The sequence below is a fragment of the Sarcophilus harrisii genome, chromosome 2 (genome assembly GCF_902635505.1).
Source record: "Sarcophilus harrisii chromosome 2, mSarHar1.11, whole genome shotgun sequence".
Lineage (NCBI taxonomy): Eukaryota > Metazoa > Chordata > Mammalia > Dasyuromorphia > Dasyuridae > Sarcophilus > Sarcophilus harrisii.
This window is the reverse complement of record NC_045427.1, coordinates 613,727,096-613,739,896: the sequence shown is the minus strand read 5'-3', so window position 1 is coordinate 613,739,896 and position 12,801 is coordinate 613,727,096. Positions and strand designations below refer to the sequence as shown.

At 33.6% G+C, this 12,801-nt stretch overlaps 1 protein-coding gene across 4 annotated transcripts in view; it reads right to left on the bottom strand.

Moving 5' to 3' along the window:
- MICU1 (mitochondrial calcium uptake 1) overlaps positions 1-12,801 on the bottom strand; it is a 214,712-nt gene that overhangs the window by 114,881 nt on the left and 87,030 nt on the right. For 3 of the 4 annotated variants that reach the window (XM_031956529.1, XM_031956532.1, XM_031956530.1), the window contains one exon: positions 7,244-7,358. In XM_031956529.1, coding sequence (XP_031812389.1) covers positions 7,244-7,358 — 115 coding nt within the window. Of the gene's footprint in view, positions 1-7,243; positions 7,359-8,437; positions 8,444-12,801 lie in introns of all 4 variants that reach the window. The other variant, XM_031956531.1, reaches the window with a different exon arrangement.

The following is a 12,801-nucleotide window of genomic DNA, read 5'->3' as shown; positions in this document are numbered from 1 at the left end:
ATCAAATTCCCAAGTATAAGACTATAGAATCACATAATCTTACAATTAAAAGAGACTTCAGAGATCAGCTGGCCTAAATGGCATCTAAATAAAGAATCCTCTCTACAATCCAGCCAACAAATGACAGTGTTGACCAGTGGAGATAAAAGATTTACATTCAAATTACAGATCTGCCATCTAATACCTATGTGATTTTGAGTAAGTTATATAACCTGTCTAGGTCTTACTCCTTTTGAGAAGGGTGGATTAGATGGTCTATATATCCCTTCTACAAATTTACGATCCTTTAAGTCCTGCAGCATTTGTTTTAAAGTAAGGCAAAGAGGAGTTCAAAATTGCATGTTAAGGTAATCTATTCCACTTGTAATTTCTGTCTACTGCTCCTAGACCTGTTCTCTAGAGCTAAATGGAACATATATTAATTTGTCTCCTCTATGACATTTCTTCAAAGGCAGCTATCATGATCTTTTATACACTTCTTCTCTGGAATTCTAATCTCAGTTTCTTTAGCCAGTCATTTCATGGACCATCACCACTTTGGTCTAAATCCTGTGGGCAATATTTAGATTATCAATTTAATTCCTAAACTGGTAGCATTCAGAAGTGAACACATTATTTTAAGCGTGTTTACTTCTGAATGCTACCATTTTGTATAATGCATACTATATGTATTTTGATTAGACCGAAAAAAAAAGCTTGACCTACCTAACTGTGAAATTCTTTCCTTAAGGCATTTATTATCATTAAAGCATTTATTATTTTTCTTTCAATTCCTTTTTTTATTCTGAATTTTTCAATTCTTACCAAACATGGACATTTCAATCTACAAAGAAGAAAAGGAAAAAGACCCATACTTAGAACTATAAATTTCTGTTATGTACATTTTTAAAAATTTAACATTATTATAACAAACTTCCCTGTTTATGTCTTCCACCAAAGTTACTTTTGTTTGCTTCTGTGCATTTTTAATTTCATTGATGCTTTTTCTTTTCTTTTTCATCATAATTACTTTCTAGTAACTTCCCCCTATAACTTTCTCTCCCAAAAAGAGAAGTCCTACTTTGTAATAAATATAGCCAATCAAAACAAATTCATTCACTGGCCACATCTGAAAATAAATGTCTCATTCTGCACCTTTATCACCTTTTCCCCAAGAAATGGAAATCAATCACATTTTGCTTTCAAGGCTTTGTATTACATTGCTATCTCAATCGAGCTTACAGCTCACTAAACCCCTCACATACTTGTCAGAGGCATGGCTGTCCATCTGTTACTTATGAAGGTGATTTTTTGAACCCAGGTATATGACTTTACTTTTAATCTTCTTAGATCCATTTCAACTTCTTTTAAGATCCTAACTCTGTAATCTAATGTGATAATTATGCCTTCTGATTTTGTGTCACCTGTAAATTTGATAATCATGGCTTCTGCTCCTTTATCCAAGTCATGGATAAAAATGTTAAGCAACTTAGGACCAGGCACAGATGTCTAAGGCACTCCACTAAAGGCCTCCTTCCAAAGTAAACTGAACTATTAAATGGCTAGTCTTTGGGTCTGGTCATTCCACCCATTCTGAATCTCACTCTATCTTCTCCACAAAATAGCCAAAGAAACTTTGCCCAGCATTACATAAACAATACTCTTACCATTTTTTCAATCTACCTGCTTGAATATTGTATTGGCCAAGAAATGGGGTTTATTTGGGATGACTTATTCTGAAAGCTTCCATGGTGGGGCTTTTGGGATCATGACTGTTCTGGATGTTCTAACTACTGCTTTAACAAATATGTTCTGGAAAAGAAGTGTCAAACACTTGACCCATAGGTCACATGCTGCCCATAGCACTCCCACGTACAGTCCAAATCAGATGAAAATGTAACTGGGAAATATTTAACAAAATTAAAAATACAGTAAAACACTAATAATATTACATATTAAAATTAAGTCAATATGTTGTCCTCAGGGATCCTTAAGTATGGATTAGTGGCTCATATTTTTATTTGAGTTCTGACACTACTATTCTAGAATTTTACTGAAATATTGTTGCATAGCTTGTTTTTCTAAGCTAAATTTTTATTAGTTTAATAATCTCTCTGTTTTCCCTTTGCCAACTTCAGAACTATTTCAAAATCATTACTGAAAGAGAATAAAATTCCTTCATTATAAAACAAAAGTTTCTTGATCTGGTAGCATAATTAAGAGATATATGAAAGCTAAACACTATCTTAACTCCTAGCTTCCTCAATCAAAATTTTAGTCAGGTTGATGTTGCAAAGGCTTAAATTCTTTAATTCAGAGAACAGCGGGACTAACTAAAAGGGACATGATGTTCTCAAAATCACTGAGCTAGAACTTAATTTAATATACTATCTGTGAATTCTTGATGTACTTAAAAGCACTACTTTATTATCTCTGAATAGGCTATATTTTTTCACAATAGCTTTGAATCAACCATAGCCACACATTGTATCAGAGCAGGAAGTTATTGGTAAATAAAATCCAATGACAGAGTTAATTTTCTTTCCTGTAAGCAGTACTATACCTTACTTATAGAGGTAATAGTGTCTCTGTAACTCAAAATATATAGCTTACACATACTGCAACAGTATAAAAAAAGGAATTAATTTTCTTTCTTTCTCTTATAATTCTAGTTTAGTGCTTATGGGTAATATTCATCTTGAAAAGGTATTACATGATTAATATGTAATCAAGTCATAGCAAGGTTTTCTTCTTATTCACCTCTGAACCTATCAGAGGGTTTTCTTTTTCTTTTTCTTTTCTTTTTGCCGAGGCAATTGGGATTAAGTGTCACAGAGCTAGGACATATTAAGTGTCTGAGGGCAGATTTGAATTCTAGTCCTCCTGACTTTAGGGCTGGTGCTGTATTCACTGCCTTACCTACTGCCCCTCCAGAAGAGGTTTTTCTAACAATTTTCCTCATAATTATAGCTAGCCTAAACAGGAATGGGCTACCCTGAAAGGAAGCAGATTGGCTCTCACAGGGGGTGCCAAATGAAGGCTGGATAGACATTTTAGGGATCTAGTGCAGGAAATTCATGCTCAGGCATGGGTTTAGTGGGTGGTCTTCAATGTCTCTCCCAATTCTGACTCTGTGATCTGGAAGCATCTCAAATATGCTGTTATAATATTTTCATTGATAGTCTTTTTTTCCATTTATTTATTTTTTTTTTTATTTAATAGCCTTTTATTTACAGGTTATATGTATGGGTAACTTTACAGCATTGACAATTGCCAAACCTCGTTCCAATTTTTCCCCTCCTTCTTCCCAACCCTTCCCCCAGATGGCAGGATGACCAGTAGATATTAAATATATTAAAATATAAATTAGATACACAATAAGTATACATGACCAAACCATTATTTTGCTGTACAAAAAGAATTGGACTCTGAAATATTGTACAATTAGCCTGTCAAGGAAATCAAAATGCAGGTGGGGGATTGGGAATTCAATGTAATGGTTTTTAGTCATCTCCCAGAATTCTTTCGCTGGGCGTAGCTGGTTCAGTTCATTACTGTTCCTTTGGAACTGATTTGGTTGATCTCGTTGCTGAGGATGGCCAGGTCCATCAGAATTGGTCATCATATAGTATTGTTGTTGAAGTATATAATGATCCATTGATAGTTTTGTAAATGTTTTATTAGAAAACTCATTAGCCTGAATAATACTTGCATTACCTTGACCATATTTAACAATGAAAGCCACAAATAATTTTGATTTCAACTAAGTGCAATAAAATCTTTTGATAACAACAATGCTATTGTCAGGAAAGCAGGATAAATTTCCCCTTCTTACTCTGATTTATTAGATGCAGGAAGTATCATATATTTTTTAAAATTATTTGATCAGAGCAGCTAGATGGCATAATGGATAGAGCACCAGTCCTGAAGTCAGGAGGAGCCGAGTTCAAATTCGGTCTCCGATACATAACATCCTAGCTGTGTGACTGGGTAAGTCACTTGACCCCAACTGCCTTCGCAAACAAAATAAAGAAAAGAAAATTATTTGATCAGATACACAGAGTGTATAGCAGAAGACTCACAATCAAGAGTAATGGGTTAGACCGTGGCTCTGGCATTCATTGATCATACACAGAGGCAATAATAAGAGCAATAACAATGATAACAACAATCAATGTTTATGTAGTGCTTTGAACATACATCATTTTCTTCTCACAATAACCCTGTGAGTGAAGTACTATTTTATTCCATTTTCAGATGAGGACTTTACGCAGATGACTGAATGGAAAGAATAGTGTTTATGAGGTCAGAGGATCTGAATGAATTTAAATCCCACCGCTGCCATATACTGTCTACATGTAAGGATAACTCATTCAAGCTTTCCAAGTCTCAGTTCCTCCATCAATAAAACAAGCGGTTAAGTTGGATTTCCTTGAGGTCCCTTTCAGCTCTAAATCTATGATGTTATATCCCTGAGCACCAGGCCCACCCCACCAACTGTTCATTTGACAGTTAGAATTGGATGTCCTGGAGTCATCTCAAACTCAACACATCTCAAGCCAGAACTCATTATCTTTTCCTCTAAACCCACAATTAAATTTCTTATTTCTGAGGAGAGCCTCAACATCCTCTGAGTCACTCAAATACGAAATCCTTGTATCATTTCCAGCTCCTCACTTTCTCTCACCCCACCTATCCAATCAGGTGCTAAGGGTTATAATTCTACCTCTTTAATATCTATCACCAGCATGCCCTTCTCTTTTCTCAAAGTTTAGGCTTCTGTTGCCTCTTAACCAGACTACAGCAATGTTCTAATGGATTCTCCCTCCTCTTCCAATAATTTTCTGTACAGTTCACTCATTTTGCCAATCACAAGATCACTGGTAATTGGCGTGGCATTTTCAATAGAATGAAAAGGTCAGAATCCAAACTACACCGAGCTGAGAAGTGAGTAAGACAGGAAAGCAACAAGGGGAGACTATTATTTATCTAATGTTAAGGATCCTTAGAAAAGCTATTAATATTTAGTGAGCTCTTCATTTTCCCTCAAATTAGGTGGGATGTGGTTCTTCTCTTGAGTAGTTTTCTGATTCACATCTGATAATGTTCAGAATCCAACTCCTGAAGGAAAAATACATTTAGACTGGATTGAAAATTCTAGTTGCTATCGCTTTAACTCATGTTGTAAAAATCTACATGCCAGTCACCTGAACTATTTGAATCACAGAAGAGGTAGGATGTCAACCAAGAGGATTAATAAAAAAGGGAGAAAAGAGAATAGAACAAAACACATTCCCAAGTTATCATCACAAATCACGCTTGGATAGAAGGAAATGGTTCCACTAGAAAGAACACATTCTCCAAATTTTACTGGTACCATCTGTGGACTACAGGCATCAACAGCTGCAGAGGCTTTTCACAATATAAGACATAAATAGCTGAAAATTTAGGTTGGCTTAACTTGCTTTGGATTAGATACAAGGGGACTAGTCTCATATTCTACTTACAATGCATGGTACTGTGCTTTGTGGAGAGCAGAAATCTTGAAAATGTTGAATGATTAATATAGCCAGTTTTCTCACTGTCACTTTTTTCTTAACATTTTTAAAGTATATGTATTTAAAATTGCTAAGCTAATGGACTTGAACAGTCATATAATGGGAAGATTTTTGGGATGTTGAGGAGCTTAAGCAACTGAGGGATAAAGAATCAGAGATTTCAAGGCTTTTTGGAGGTTATTTAGTCATCTTTTTTAAATTTACAAATAATGTGACACCCAAAGGAGTAAAGTGATTTAACCATAGTCATATTTTGTGTTAGTTGGTGGAAAATATCAACTAAAAAACAAGTCTCCTGATTTCTACTGCCACGTTGCCTCCATTTTGGATTTTATTATCAACATGAAATGCATGTGAAAATTATATGTACAACACATAAACCAGTTTTTCCCACAATCACAATTCAGGCACTTTTAGAACAGGATTAGTTATGGATCTTTTCAAATGTGATATGAAATACTCTATCCCCATGGCATGCACAAAATAACACATTCTCAGTATGTTTCCTTTTCAACTGCCTTGTTTTATAGTTTCACCTTGGACCAATGTAAAATTTCTACTATTATTGGAGCAGTTCCAGTGGGTTCAGTTAGGCACTAAGCATAAATATAGGCCTATAAACTCCTTAAAGACAGGGGCTATGATTTCTAATTTTTTGTATTGTTTGTAACACCTATCATAGTACTCTAATTGATTCTGAGTGCAACTGAAGATAAGGGTGGATGGATAGAGGAAATAATAGGGGTTTGTCATGGACCATTAAGAATATTGGAAAACATTACTTTTAAAAATTTGGGTTGAATTTTAAATGAATTCTTTGCTTCTGTTTCAGAGAAATTGTAATATATTGTGTTAAATAAAGAAAAATTTACAGCTAAATACATACATTTTGTTTCCTTCTTTGTGAAGTAAAAAGCCTTCATTTTGTGAAATGGGACTTCTATACAAAGGGAAGCCCGCCAACAACACAAAATCCAAGAAGTTTAAAAATAAGCCAGGATTTTCCCTGGGTCAAATCTGAAGTTAAAAGAGCTCAAAATATGCCCATATGATGCACTGTGGCGTATGTAGCTTGTAAAAATGCTAAGTAACTTGTCTATTTTTTGAAAAATAAACTGGAGTTTTACTGAAAAGGCCATGATAGGAATGGAGCCCACAGATAGAAAAAATGTCTCCAATCAGCAGACAGAGCTGTTATTTTAACTGAACTGGGTATTTTGTTTTTCATCTTAACTTCAATTCTGCAACCTTCCCTTCCTCTTCTTGCAATGCGTGCAGTAGTAAAGAACTCCAAAACAGAAAAGGAAAAACAAAAAATCTTGTTTTCTTGGCTGATTAACTTATTTAGAACCCACTAGTGGCACAATATTAATTGAACACAAATCCTGGAATCATGAAGACTTGAATTTCAATCTAGCCTTAGATATTTATTAGCTGTGTGATTTTGGTCAAGTTAACTTATCCTCTCCCTGCCTCAATATCCCCAACTATAAAATGGGGGTATTAGTACCTAACTCGAAGGTTATCATGAGGATCAAGTGATATATAAAAAGTGCTTATACAATGCCTGGCCTGTAATAGGAGCTACATATTTATTCTCTTGTTTTCCCTTATTCTATTAATGTAGTCCACTCTTTCTATCTCCCTTTCTTTCTGTCTAGATATCCAAAAGTTATTTTTTAAAATCAAGAAATACTTATACTTACTAGAAAGGACGGTTGTAAGGAAAATGTAGTCAGAAAAGGAGATGAGTCCACATTCTCCAAGTGTATAAAATATGCTGCCTTCATCAGCAAATTTCTCTCGTTCCTGAGATATCCTCTGGAAGAATTTCAATCCCCCCCAAAAGAAAGAAGATAACAAATTAGTCAATGAACATTAAAAAAAGATCCATTATTTACACAGTGGCATCAAGCTACTTCTCATAAGCACATTCTTGAAGGCCATTCTAAATCAATGGATCCTTTACAGCCTTCAAGAATACAGAAATTACAAGGCACTTTTGAGTATCAAATCAGACATAACATGGAACTGGCAAATCGAAAAGAGTCCCAACATATTAGTAGGCAAAAAGCCTTCTGACAAATATATTGCCTCAAACAAGAATTTATTAATGTATGTTTTGTCTCTAACTGGAATTTACCCTCTTCCTTTAGAGGTTATAAAATTAATAAGATAAAAATAAATTAAGCAAATCTTTTTGAATCTCCCAGCAAGTACTTTGCTGCTGTTATTCACAGAAACTCAGAAAACAAATTGCTAATATACTTAGTTACAAAGGTTTCTATCTAATGTTCCAATGGACCTTAAGTTTTGTAATGCAGCAAAATAAATTATCCAAAGAAGAATTTGAAATAAAGTATTTTGCTAAGTTTGGGGTTTTCTTTTTATTAATATTTAGTTTTACTATGGTTAGTACCTTTGGTTGATGTTATTCCGTTAAGGACTCTCTGAAAATTTAGTTTTTACCCAAGACAAACATATCTTTTGGCCGAGCAAAGGCCCTTTGGGTTCTCTTGATTAGTACTAGTACATTCCTCTGGATCACTGAATTAGATTTCTATTTATCTACTCTGTATTCTCACTTCTGAGCCAAATTAAAGGCCATTTTTTCACTTTATTCCTCTACATCTCAAATACTGGAAAGGATCCATCAGGGTTAAACTGGGTACTCAATTTCATCTGTGCTGGGAAAAAAATGTAGCTATGCAAGAGCCTATCATAAATGGGATATCAAATTAACACAGAACATTAAAGAAACTAGTGCAATTAAAGTCACATTAATTCATGCAAGCAGATATAAGCAGAGCACAATACAAGCATAAACTTGGGAAGAGTATCAGGAAACCAACAAACACCATCAGGCTAACAGCCAGCTATACAACTGATCCATGGGTTACCTCGTTCTAGTGGGGATCCCATCATATATACAAGATAAAGGAAAGAAAGCTGATTAACCAACCAAATGAAAGTAACCACAGGCAGTGTCAGTGTGTCAGTGTGAACGGTTACCCTTCCAGAAGAGAAGGATGATGTGAGGAACCATCCAAAGAGCAGGTACACTAGGTCAATGAGGGCAGAGAAGCCCTGTGGCTTCAGTGGCTGGCATACCCTGGGCACAGGCTCACTCTACCTTCATTAGTATTAAGAGCTAAAGATTAGTTCTTTTAACTAACAGAAGGAAGGATGAAAAACAGTCTAACAACTTCTATTTTAAGTAAGTCCATTCTGTACTGGCTCCTCTATCAAAATATCAATAGAAGTTTGAGGAAAATGGAATTGAAAGAAGTGCAAAAGCTTTTTGGTGGGAAATTTAGGCTTAAATCCACCAAAGTATGAATGAATAAAATGCAAACTAACTATTATACTGCACATTTATTTTGTGATAGACAAGGTAGGAGTGAAGGAAACAAAGCATATTAATATTACATTTGCATTCCTTGAAGAAACTTCATACATGACTAAATAATGTACAAGAACCATCCAGTTTATGCAGTTATAATATATACGTATGTGTGTATGTATGTATATATACACACATACATATATATATACATACACACATACATACATTTTATTTTTTAGTTGTATTTGACCTCTTATGACCCCATTTAGAGTTTTTTGTTGTTGTTGGATTTTTTGTTTTGCAAGACACTAGAGTGGTTTGCCATTTCCTTACCATTTTACAGATGAGGAAACTGAGGTAAACAGGGTTAAGTGACTTGCCCAGGGTCACATAGCTAGTAAGGCCTGAGGCCAGATTTGAGCTCAGGAATATGAGTCTTCCTGACTTCAGGCCTGACATTTTATCCACTGCATAACCTAGCTGCCTACATATGAACATATAAAATATATTCCACAAATAAGAGCACAAACTTCTAAAAGAATATGACCAAGCTCTATTCCTTCCCTCTCCCCCTTAAAAAAACAGATGGAGACATAGACATTAAAGGGTTTATCCAAAATCAAAGTGAAAAGGGAAATGGGATGAAATTAAGATAGATGAACCACAACTTTTGTTTCCTAGTCTAATAATCAACTGATTCATCCTATCTTTCAAAGGTAAAGAAAGGAATAATGATATTTTAGTAAATACCATGATAGCAGAAATCTCTAGATAACAAAGTATCTAGCTATCTCTCCTATGGAACAACTTTGACAAGGAAATTTAGTCTCTTAAGTTTTTATAACAGAATTGACCTGACATAATGAAAAGTAAATTTAACAGTTGTAAGCAGTGTCAGATAATGATAGCATGCTGATTTTCATCATATGTTCAGAGCTATATTATACAAGCTCTTGATCTCTAGCCCCACTGTCCCATTTTCAGTTATTTTCAAAGTTTAAAAAATGACATATATACATCAAATGTTTTAAATCTGTTACCTACTTTAGCTTTTAAAAGAAATTTAACAGAAAATTAATTCAATCTAAAATTAATTTTTACTGTTTTAACTTCTTGGTAACTGATGGTAATAGAGGTATATCCAACATTTTCCCCCTAGTGAAAATCAACAAGTTTCATTTTTGATCATAATTGCTAACATCTTTGTACTTAGTATATGAAGAAATTGTGCAGGCACTTTAATTCCATCCTGTCCTACAATTTCTATTTCATGATGTGTAATTTTAATGATAAATAATGCTACAATCTTTCTCAAAAAAAGTTGTAAAATTACTTCCTTTTGGGGTAGGAAAAATTCTATGGGAATACTTTTCATTTTAACTTGGAAATTAATTGTAATAAATATAATTTAAATTGTGCCTATTGTTTTTGTATCATTGAGATAGAGATACAAATACATTTGTGGGATAGTAAATACAAAGTATTTTATAATGCATCTATTACCCCCAAGAGTTTGTAAATATCCCTGCTAAATGCCTGAAAGGATGAAAATAATTCTCGAAATTCATTATTGATATTGAAGACATAGACATAAAATCTATTATAAAAATCATTCTCTTAGATTGCACAAATCTAAAATATGTATTCCAAGTCTAATAGATCCACTAGAAAGGGGAAGAGAAGAAAGGGGAAAAAAAAAGAGAAAAAATCCTATCCTTGCTTACTGGAAAAAACAATTTTCAGATTATTTTGTACCATATGGCTGCTTCTTGTCTAGATTTGAAATCAATGAGATAAATCTATCTACAAAGAGATTCACTGGCAGTTTGATTGTTAAGGTACTGAATGAGTAATATTTATCTAAGTATTTAGGTTGATGTATATTAAAGTAAATATAAAACAAAACACTAATATTTTGTAGTTGTATCTTGGTAGGTGGACTGCTGGGTCTATAACCCTAAAGAGATCAAAGAAGATAGGTACAAAAATATTTATAGCAGCCCTTTGGGTAATGGCAAATAACTGGACACCAAGAAGATGTCTATCAATTGGGAAATGGATGAACCAATTGCAGCATTTGAATGTAATATAATACTATTATTCTTTAAGAAATGAACAGATAGTTTCAAAAAGACTTGTGTGAACCAATACAAAATGGAGAGCAGAAAGAAAATAATAATTAATACTGATATTATAAAATTATATTTATATATTATATAATATGTTATATAGTGTTTTATATATAATGTTATAAAAATGAAGAATTTTTAAAGACAAAGAACTTTAAGCAACTAAATAATCAACTATGATTCCAAAGGACTCATGAAGAAATATGTTTCCCGTCTTCATGATAAAGACATGGAGAATTAATATGTAGAATAAGAAATACAGTTTTGGAAATGAATTATGTGGGAGGTTGTGTGTGTGTGTGTGTGTGTGTGTGTGTGTGTGTGTGTGTGTTTGCTTGACCTTGTTTAATAATTTTAAAAATTTAAATAATAAAATTAAAACACTAAAAAATGAAAATAAGTGTTACTCTTTAATTGCAGACATGAATTAGTCATGGATTTGACTTGTTTGAAAAATTAAAACATGGCTTTAGAATGAATTTCACTCTATGATATTTTAAACTCTGGCCTGTACTCAAAACAAACACTAACTAAAATTTCCCCCAAAGATCTAGTTGGCAATCTGAACTGCCTTATACAATACAGTATCAGTTTCTCTTAGGTTAAGTATCAGATAAAAAGCAAAATCTATAAGAGTACTACCATGTTTTAATGGTTCTAAAAGTTATACTACACACATTAAGTTACTGCTAATAAATTCTATCAGTGACATGTGCATTTCCATTTTTTAAAAACCAATGACAGACTTATGCTGATCCAACTATTTATTTCTGCTTGGCTTCCCTATGTACTCCCTCAGTAGTATATAGGATATAGCTTGTAGCCATGACTCAAATATGTTTTTGGTTCCAAAATTACTCTATTTCAAATAACTTACCTAACCTGCCACCAAAACCACTTGAAATATAAAATCATTCTTTTTATAACTTTTAAAATAAACATCAAGCAAGGATTAAACTTCTCAATTTTTCCTCTTCTTCAAGTTTCTCACAATACAGAACCACAGAATTGAGAACTTTTTTTTTTCTTTTTTGCTGAGGTAATTGGGGTTAAAATGACTTGCCCAGGCTCACACACTAGGAAGTAGTGTTTGAGACCAAATTTGAACTCGGGTCCGTCCCCCTGACTTCAAGACTGGTGCTCTATCCACTGTGCTACTTAGCTCATGACAACTCTATGGGTCAGATACTGGGTTTTTGGGTTTTTGGGTGCATTTTACAGATGAGCAAACTGAAATTTTAAGTGACTTGCCCAGGGTCACACAGGTGTGTGAGGTCATATTTGAATGTAGGTCTTTTTGACTTAGAACCAGTGCTCAACGTACTGCACCAATTTGCCACTTTTAACAGAGAAAATGGATTGCTCTCTCTAGAAACTGAAACATGGCGTCAAAGTCAGAGGAAAACTCAGGAAAAAAAGTTTAATTGTGGCATATTCTTAATTAATAGAGCTTTGAGATAACTAATTTCTCTCACTTCAATTTTGTCATTTTGGACTGAATGAAAACTTGTATCAAACTGTAGCAAAGGAATACTCATCATCCCATAAACTTTACTCTGGCTGAAAGCAATTTTCTTTCTAGTTCTAATTCTAACAACCTTTTGGCTTTAAAGATATTCAAAAAGTTAGGATTAAGTATTCATGGTTTTTTTTCATAAATGATTACACATCAAATATTACACATCAATAGTAATAATAATAATAATAATAATAATAGTAATAGATAATATGAAAAATATACACAGATATACACAAATTCCTTTATTGACAATAACACTGACTTCAAAAA